General features: G+C 35.8%; 1 protein-coding gene across 2 annotated transcripts in view; it reads left to right on the forward strand.

The window, feature by feature from the left end:
- Kua (Plasmanylethanolamine desaturase Kua) overlaps positions 1-9,987 on the forward strand; it is a 44,770-nt gene extending 34,783 nt beyond the window's left edge. For both annotated transcript variants that reach the window (XM_053790002.2, XM_053790003.2), the window contains exon 5: positions 647-9,987. In XM_053790002.2, coding sequence (XP_053645977.1) covers positions 647-850 — 204 coding nt within the window. In that variant the 3' untranslated portion in view covers positions 851-9,987. The remainder of the gene's footprint in view (positions 1-646) is intronic.
- The last annotated feature ends 395 nt before the right edge of the window (positions 9,988-10,382 follow it).

Consider the following 10,382-nt stretch of genomic DNA (forward strand, 5'->3'; position numbering starts at 1 on the left):
TGAATGAATTATTTCCTGTTTCAGAATTGAGTGCTTAAAGTAGTAGAGTTGCATTCTTGGTGTTTGAACTTGTAAATTATTTGCATTCCTAATGTATCAACTTACAAAAAGAGTTGTTTGGATAGAAAATATCACACAGGATTTTCCTTGCTTATTCTGCAACCCGCAAGTGTAAGATATAAAACTGTCCCCGTAAAAGAGTTGTTCCACAACTTGTGTTAACAGTAAAATAATTTGGCAATGAAACTTGATTAAATTCATTTTACTCTTTTCTTTGTAATGTCCAACTCGCACCCACTCGTATAGTTATCCAACCTACTTTTAAAACTAATGGTTTCAAAGTGCAAATGTAGTGATGGTGGAAGTTCTTCAAAGCCTAAGAGAAGCCATGAAGTGCTTCCCATCGGTTAAATATGATAAATTATGCACAATAAGTGGAAATTTATCATACTTTATAATAGGTAAGTATGTAAATTAAAAATGATGTATAGGGTTCGCTACTATCCACGGTAGGTCCTTGGAACATATCCCCCGTGGATACAGGGGTCCTACTGTGTTCTGTAGTTATGTAATTTATGGATTAAAATATCTTGAAACATTAGCATTTACAATATAGCAGTTGGTGACTTCATTTTCTTTCTTTTAGGACCTACATATCATCCTGCCCAAGCGTCACCACCGCATTCACCATGTGGCACCTCACGAGACGTACTTCTGCATAACCACTGGCTGGCTCAATTACCCCCTTGAGAAGCTCAAGTTTTGGACCTCTCTAGAGTGTTTGATCCAATTGGTGCTGGGCTGTAAACCGCGTGCCGATGATTTCAAGTGGGCGCAGAAGAGGGATTGAATGCTCAGAGCAGTGTGCAACGATGCATAATTCATTCGAATCAAAACTGAGAAAAAGTGGGATATGGTAAACAAAGACCAAGTATATAGTAGAAGTATTTTATGTATGCACAACATGTTTTAATGATGGATACATAAAATATTATAGATCCATTTTGACACAAGACTAGAAGTAAGCTTATGAGCAAAAGGGACATAAGTTTTGTATTAAGGTGGTGAATTTGTATACTCTCAGGTTTGGAATAAGGAAATACATTATTAAAAATAATTGTCAGGAGGCCAGACACACTAAGTTTTTATACTGTACTGTAGTATACAAATAATGGTGTTACAAAATTGAATTATCTTGTTTTGTCTCATTAATTGAATGAAGAATTTTTGTGTGAAGAAAACATCTGTACTTGCAGTGTAGATAAGTTGAGGCAGATAATATGCCATATAACAATTTTTCTGAAGGGAGAGGTTGGGATTCTCAATATGATCTCTAATAAGGAGTGTAACAAGTATTCATACTACGTCAAAGTCAGTAAAATTAAAATTAATTGTTATCTGTATGTATGATTTATATATGTTATACAAAATAATCATAGGGGAAGTTGAATGCCAGCTATCATTCAACTCCTCCGGTAGTTATTTTGCATGTTCTATCACTCGTTCGCGATTATTGCAATACGTATTACGTAATACAGTTGTCCACTGCTAATCCAGACACATCGGGACCAGGAGTTTACAGAACTTCCAAATATCCAGCACATACACACAAGTCTTCGGCATACAAGACAAAAAAATATAGGTACTCAGCAGTCGCTGTTAAAATTGTCTTTTTGCAATACTCTACTTACATATTTGTAGGCAGTTTAGAATATCTCAGCATTATTGGTTGTTCACAAAATTGAGGGAACGCGTGTGTAGATTGTCGAGAGTTAGCACACAATAATAGAATAAAAATTTGATCTGAATATTTCAACCTCAGCCAGACACCTTCTGCAGATCTACTGAAGAGGGTCTCTGACTTATGTTGAAATATGCAGATCTTTTCTATTCAGTGCTATATTTTCTGCCCATTTTTCACATGTTTATTGGTCTGTGTTTATAACACACAGTGTTTGACACTAAATTCTTGTGTAATCTAGGTCTTCTTGCCTTGTAAAGAATTGGGAACTTGTATGTACCACTAAGTGTATATGGATTAGCACATAACCCCCAAGAAAAGCAAGTTTCATGTGTGCCAACTGTGGTAGCATGGGTCAAAATAATTAATCTTTCCTTTGCTCACACTGGCCACATAATTCTTATTGCTAAAAGTGAAGGCAAGTTGTAAAATGCATTTCCAACATAATTCCACTTAGTCATTGTTATATACTTGATCATTAGTTGTATGGTGATATTCAACCAAAAGAGTAAATTCATCTGAATGGTTGTGAAGGCCGACAGTAGCTGCAGATGCCCTTTCACCACAAATGATTGAACTTTTTAAGTCCATGCAGCCAGCTTTGGCTGTACAGTATTAAACCTTTTATATTTCCAAGCTTCAGTTGATGGCAGCAATACCTGGTGTGTTCTTAACAAAATTCTTCCTTAAAATATTATGTTGATATTTGACTAGCAAGCTTGTATAAAATTTTTATAAGAAGCCACTTTAATGGTTTCTGGGTATGGTATTTAAATTTGTGGAGTTCTTTTTCTAATGTTATACACTTTTACTTGGTAAGAAACACTTGGACCTCCATTTTCTTTAGTAATTCTACCTTCTCATATTAGTGAATTTCCGTTTTGCATTACTGACATACGTAAAGTTCTGCGTCTTCTCACATCTGTAATATAAGCTATACCAATACTGGGGCATAATTTTTTTTTCACACCTTGCACATTTTTATATTGGTTATCTGTGTGCAGAACAAGTATAGCATTGCTCTCCTGAAGACAGAAGAGTAATTAATTTTAAAATCACTATAAAATGCAGTCTAAAAATCAGGTGTACACTGTACTCCTAGTGTCAGTAAGCTTGGGTTTGTTGTACAGAGATAGGCAGTAAGCTTGGGTTTGTTGCATGGAGATAGGCATCAGCACGGGTTGTTGGCCAGCGTGCAGCAGTGTCTACCCAAAACATTTATGTGGTGCTTCCATTCAAACCAGTGTTTCAACTGCAGTGCTGGTAAATCGCAAGTATTGCAGATATTTAAAATCTAAGAATCGGTTCTGAAAAGAGAATTTGAAAATATTTGGTGTACAGTCGAGTGGTGCATGGCTGTATAAGTAGGATCATTTGGTATGAATAACACATTCATTTTTCCATTGGCAGCTTAATTTTTTATTGTTTAGTAAAGTTAAAGGATACTATGAATACTGATTGTTAAGTGATAGGGTATATCAGGGTGGCAGAATTTAATGTATTGCAGTAATTTTTAAGCAAACAAATTGGCATTGAAAAGTACAGTATTGTAAATTAGAAATTATAGTTTTGAAATGTTCATTTCCATATACTCTCAAATTTTCCACATTTACATCTGTGCTTGTTCGTTGCAAGTATGTTAATAACATACCCATTTCTTGAATACTGTTTTCATCCTCTAGAGCCGCAGGTGGTGTTTAAAGATTAATATTGCTGTACTGTAGGTATAAGCTAAAAGCCTTTAAGATTTAGTAATTTGGGCATTCACTCGCCCAGTTTTTTTAAAATTCCTATGCAAAAATGTAAACCAGTTGAGACACCATTGAAATTTGATTAACCATCAAAAGTTCTGGTTTCAGTCCTGAGAGGATACATGGGACAGCACTAACTCTTGTTCAATCATTTTCTTGATGTATAAGGTAAGAATTTGAATATTCCCCTGATCAGTTTTTTTTTATACAAGGTAGAAGTGTGTTTTAAAATATTTCACCAATGACATCATTGCAAAACATATCTAGTAGTTAATTACAGACCAGAAATATGACCTGTGGGTAACTTGCCTACTAATTGCAGTATGTATATATTAAGTGGCTGCAAGCTAATGCATACATCTTTACTCTGGCTTCAAAGAGATTCCTATTACTGTACTGGTAACTAATAGGAAGGTATAAAACGAGACAACTTGCCTTGAGGTTTGGGAATTTTGTTTATTATACTGTAAACGTATATCACTGTGTCTGTCTAGCTTTGCAGGGCCGTAGCCTTTGGGAGGGAGGGGCAATGGGAGTAGCTACTCTCCTTGGATTACAAGTGAAAAGCTTAGTATCTAAATATGTAATAATGTAATTAGGAAATGTAAATGAGTTTTCATAACACACTAAAATCAGCCCACAGTACTGTTCATCAGAGTGTTTGGTTATTTGTTTGTCATTTAAGTTTAAAGACAGAGGCTCTAGATTACTGTTAACTGACTGATACTATTTTGAGTGTATCCTCCCCCTCCCCCACCTAGGAATTTGCTCAGGCTATAAGCCTGCTTTGTTGCCTAAAACCAGCACAGGACTGTTCTTTGGGATTTTTGACAGTTCCAGTGTTTGTGCAGGACATTTAAAAAATCCCGTAAACCGTGATACACTTTTTAAATTGTATTTTATGCCATTGGGCATTAGATATGTGCAAAGATTGTTTTTGGAGTACAGTAATGATATCTGCAAAGCATCTAGCAGCGTGTGTGTGTGTGTGTGTGTGTGTGTGTGAGAGAGAGAAGGCGCATTCACTAAAGAAAGTTAGACACTTTTTGTAACATGATAGTGGTTAAGCTTTAATTCTTGGGTAGTTATGCATATACTGGACTGGCTTATAATGAAGCATTGCTCATTCTGTCTTTGGATTAAGTCAGTATCATAGGAGATTTATTTCAGATTCCTTTTTAAATGTTATGTACTAGAAATCACTATACTTTGACTGCTCAGGCTTTGAGCTACATATTGCACTAACCCCTTCACCTCAATTTTGTTACTGGTATTAAGGGTTGGAAACGAAAACTCTTGATTACCTTCAGTCATTGATGCAATACTGTACCATTGTGCATTTGCACACCTTGCACATGAATGTATGCACTCAGTCCTGATTCCCAAAGAAAAAGAGGGTGTTTTAACTACAGAAATGAAGCTTCTAACTTTAAATGCAGAGACAACCCCACATAAGAGACAGAAGAATATAAGTGCTGTATTTTGTTCTCTCGTTGAGTCTCTAGCAGACAGGCCCTGTTAAAGAGGGATAAACAAAGTGTGAAGCCAGAATAGTTATCCCATATTTAACAACCAAGATATGGCCCGTGAGAATAGTTTACTTAAAAATTACAACAAGTGAAGAATTTTCCATAAGATCACAAGTTATAATTCAAGATGTGGACCATGAATGTATACAGTACTGTACTATAACTCATCTCTTCTTTTCCTTAGTACCTCCATGTTTTTTTTTATTTATTTATTTATTTATTTATTTATTTACCACTTTGTTTATTACACTCGTGTCTGAATAACAGAAACAAATAAACATATCTTTTTTTTTTTATCTTTTAATTGTAATACACCTTCCCATGTTGACTGGAGAGTCTTGCATTATATTGAAAATGGGTAGAAAATTTATTTCTAGATAGTGACATGTTTAGAACGATCTCACAGGAAACGCAGAAGGTTTGATTCACATTCACTTGTGCACATTAGTTGCTACTTGAAGTAGCATTAGTGTTCATTGAGTTATTTAATATAATTGCATCATGATGTTCAGTAAAGTAGTTCTCATGGGGAAGGGGTTAATACCAAAAGACATGTACACAAAAAATACAAACACAGCATTGACCACCACAGGCAGTTCAATCAGCCAGTCAGGTCACTGTGGTGCTGCCCTAATTTTTGCCCAGCAACATAGCTGGGTTCATATACTTGATTTTGTCTTGTCAGCATTCATAGCTTCAAGCCTAGAGTGTTTTGCATACCACACATTCTTTAGTAGCAGCAAGGTAGGACCTGAAGCTGAGACCCAACCCCTGCAATCACAATTAGGCGAGTACAATTAGCTTAGCATGTACACATACACGCATACAGCCAGGAGCCATGAATCGACCCCTGCAATTACATATAGGTTTGTACACACACATACATGTATAGGCGAGTACATAGGCATGCAAACACAAACGCAACACACATGCACTCTTAGATGTGTAATTGTCAGTGTTTAGGTTTGGTTATGAACATTTTTATGAGTGTTGATGGGTGTAGAGATAGTTTTTTTGGTGACGATGTGCTAAAACAGAATTTTTGTACAGCTAAAGTAATATGATTAAGTTTTGAAGATCTACATCACACAAGTGTTTCATATCTACACATTAGTGAAGACAACATTAGGACCATGATGTTCCTAAATATCCTAGTCGCTGTTTTTGATGATTTACTTGTCTCAGCTAGGGAATATTTCTGAAACCCTATGCATTAGCACCTCTCCTTTTTATGTTTTTTTTTTCTATACTCGTGGGCTGGGGTCAGTGAAGAAGTCTTAGCTTTTCACACTTGCAAATTTGTCAACTCTAGATGGCCATTACTGTAATCATTGTGATTACAGTGATCATCATTGGAAAAGTTTTATCATAATCCTTGTCAATTCTTCAATTTTTTTAATCATAAAATGTGGCATAAAAGGGTCACCCATTAGATACTTTAAGTAGGCTTGTGTTGCTCATGGAGAGGCTGCTCTTAACCTAGGCTTTAAGCACAAAGGTATTTGTGAGAATTGATGTTTTAAGGAACAATGCAGAAGCCAAAAAAATTAGTGTGAATTACATTCTCATTCAAAAACAAGAATCGCAACATGCACTCTTCATATCATTGGAAATGGTAAAGTACAATTTAGGAGTTGGTTCATTTTATCCAGTCCACCTAAAAGCAGCCCTCATGTGACTTATTCTTTTAAATAGATGGTATTTAGTACAAGGTCCTTTAACTGACCTGTTGCCTTATTCCTTCCTCAGCCCATTGATGTGCCACCCTCCTGCCTCTTACCGATCTGAAGTGCTGTGTTTATCAACTTATCATTCTTGTCAAACATTTGCATAATTCTCACGTGGCTCAAACTACCGATGTTCTACTTGACATGCTAGCTTGTTCATCATCATCTTCACTTGAAACAATATCATCATATCTATTTTAAGCACATTTGTAATTTTTGAAATGCTTGGCAAAGATGCTTTCATATTTTTTATTTTGTAAATATGAAAATCATATACGTATGTAGATAAATTTGATATATTCGGAAAAACTTAAAATTGAAAAATCATTTTAAGTAGAGCAATGCTAATTAACTGTGATAGTTTCATCAGTAGCTGAAATAAATGAGAATGGATGCCATTTCCATTTTTGACTCCCAGTAATAGCAGGGAGAAGTGTCTTTTTTCCTGCATGTTGTGCAGCCTCATGGTAGATATACATGGTAGGTTGTCACCTTGGCTTACGTGCAGCCTCCTCCCATGTTTGAGGCGCTACACAGGCATGGTAGCTTCCATGTTGGCATCTGTAGCTTCAACTCTGTGACCTTAGATGGTTACTAGTCATAATGATTCATGAATGGATGTTCTGTGTCTTTGAGTGAGAGTTTTTTGTGGTCAACCTGAACAGTTTCCTGCACATATTTTCCTTTTTAATATGTGAAACTTCTGTGGATTTCAACACTTCATTTTCTCTGAAACTGGATAACTGTAACTCTTACAGGCACAAAGAACTTGTGGTGTTGCACCAAGTGTAGCCTAGGATGCATCTCACTTTACTTTCCGCTTTATATAATTTGTCGAGGGGATCGGCGGAAAAAGCGAAATCTATTGTAGTTGTACTACCTGGAACATCAGGTTCAAGGTGCATTAGAGGAAGAATTTGTAATAATATTTTTGCACATTTGAAGTAGATTATATGAATGGACACAAGATCACTGTACAGTACTAGTTACTTCTGAGGTGACAAAGTAGGTTAAATAGTGTCTCTTGTAGTTTTGAATGTTCCAGAACAAATTGAAAAATGCAAAGCAAATGTTAACAGAAAAGTTTTTTTTTTTTATGATTTGTAATTCCGAGCTTTATTTTAATAATGAGGTAGGGGTGATTGCTCTTGTTTTTTTGTGACCCATTTGATCATTGTATGTACTACAGCCTATATTATTTTTTACTAGTCATTACAGATTATTATTCTAATTTCAGATAGTCAAATGAGATGTATGATACATTTAATACACAAATGTGCATGTTTGCATGTGCTGTACTTTGTTTGTACATAAACATTTGCGCTGGAACTTTTATCAAAATTATTTTTATAGATCCGGTAGTTCATATGCAGTAAATATGAAAATGCTTTTAATATACATATATGTTGTGCTTTTCAGCCAGTGCTTGCCAACTTGGCCTAAGCAGCAAGGGCAGTTGTACTACAGCCAAGGTTGTATGCATTTTTGCTATGGCTCTTTTAAACTCAAGTTTCATAATCACAAAATTAAGAATTAATATATTGTACTGTATGTCATTGATGGCAAATAATGCTACCTAGTGAGTGACATCAGATGGGTGAGATTGTTATATTATTTAAATTTAGGTAATGTATGTAGGGTGGCAAGGCAATTCTAGTACTGAATAAAAAATTTGCATAGTACTCGTTAAATTCATATGAAAATGCGTATCTAACTCCATAAGAAAAAATACTTTGAAAAATATTTTAAGGAAAAATTCAGCTTGATGATCACTCTGGCTATAAAGCATGACATATACTTAAATGAATGATGGTTTAAGCTGACAGGTAGTGAGAAAGACAGTGTACAGTGCAATCTTTGTTACCATGTTTTGTCCAGGACTGGACTCGTATATACCTATACATACATATTTATACATATAAATCAAGGGACACACGTATTCTGAAGTCATGTAAATAATAGTCAAAACATTAATGATCAGTTGAATAGCTTAAACTTACCAACAGTGATATTTGTCAGTTTTAATGTCACTGTTTCAACAAATTTCACTTGAAATTAAACTGTCTCAAAAAGATTTTTTTGCTGTGTTTAAGCCATGATATCGCTACCATCTAATTCAGTCCAACTGATTTATCTGCCTGATGCAGCAGAAAAAATTACGGTCTTGGTGAGAGTAAACACTAAACACTACTAACTTTGATAAATTAGACACATGTGCAACACTTGGGTATCTTTATTATGGAAACATTTCATCACACAGTAGCTTTGTCTGTCCAATACAAAGAAGAATGGTGAAGATCAGGAGTTTGAAGTAATTGGTCCCTCAGCCTGGAGTCCTTATTAGTCCATCAGTCTTGATGGACTAAATACATTGACTCCAGGCTGAGGAGGGACTGATTACCTCAAAGTCCTCCTGATCTTCACAATTTTTCTTTGTACAGGACTGATGAAGCCATTGTGTGGCAAAACATTTCCACAATAAAGATACCCAAGTGTTGCACATAAATCTAATTTATCAACTTGTTGGTTCTCTGGACCATTATCTACACTAACTTTGGGGAGCTCTCATATCAGTGTTTATTTTCATTGCTGGGTGATGGTCGAGTGTTGCCTTCTCATTGGACATCCTGAGCAGTATTTATCATAATGTGCTTTCATGAGTCGTCGTCGTAGTATTTTTTAAATGAAATGAGGGAGTGTGTATGTGTGATCAATATAAGATGCTCCTCTCACTTTGGTAAGATTGAGATGGGAAATACATATTACAGGCCTTGACTGTGAGTCTTGGCATTTCCAGTGACTTCCTCTATCTTATGCTCATTGATGAGCCTAAACGACCCTTGTGTAGCAGTACTGTGTGTCTCATGGACTGTTGTTGTACTGTATCGTCATATGGTATTCTGTTGTAACATTGCTGTCCTTAGTGTCTTTCCACAGTGGGATTCACCATTACTAGTTGTTCAGATTTTGAAGTTGCAATTGAATCTGGCCACTTCCGTCATGGACGGTAGAAGTTTGCTCAAGCATTTTGAAGCTTTGGATTTCAATAAATCTGACAATTTGGTTTTAAGCTGTTTTGTGAGTGTAGGCTTACTTTATCTTTTTAATATATCCATGAGAATGTGGGCTGTACTTTTCATTGAGACTATGTGGAACACATTAACCTCTGATGTGGTGTGAAGAATTTAAAAAAAAAAAAAAAAATCCATAGGGAAAAGGATAGTAAGCCCTCTTATAAAGTGATCCTACGTAATATGACTTTTGCCTGAAGGCGATTGAAAAAATGCATTCTTTATGGCATTGAGCTTTAGAAAGCCTTTCTAGAACACTCCCAATGTGTGAATGCAAAATCTTGGTTGTCCCCCCACTGCCACCCTTGCCACCTGCAGTTATCTTCTGGGCATGACTTGTGCATTACTGTGTTTGTCAAAGAATTTTGGGCTTTTTCATCACCCCATCATTTCTGGATATTAGCCGTAGCACGCAAAAGAAATATTAGAGATACCAAGATGAATAAGAATGAATCTCTGGTGGTATTGAAAGTAAAAAATGAGATATGGTTCGAGGCGGTGCATGTGCAATGCAAACTGCTCACACTTTTGGTCTGAAAGAATGTGAAGTAAATAAGAGCTCA

Source organism: Cherax quadricarinatus, chromosome 58 (assembly GCF_038502225.1).
Source record: "Cherax quadricarinatus isolate ZL_2023a chromosome 58, ASM3850222v1, whole genome shotgun sequence".
Classification (NCBI taxonomy): Eukaryota; Metazoa; Arthropoda; class Malacostraca; order Decapoda; family Parastacidae; genus Cherax; species Cherax quadricarinatus.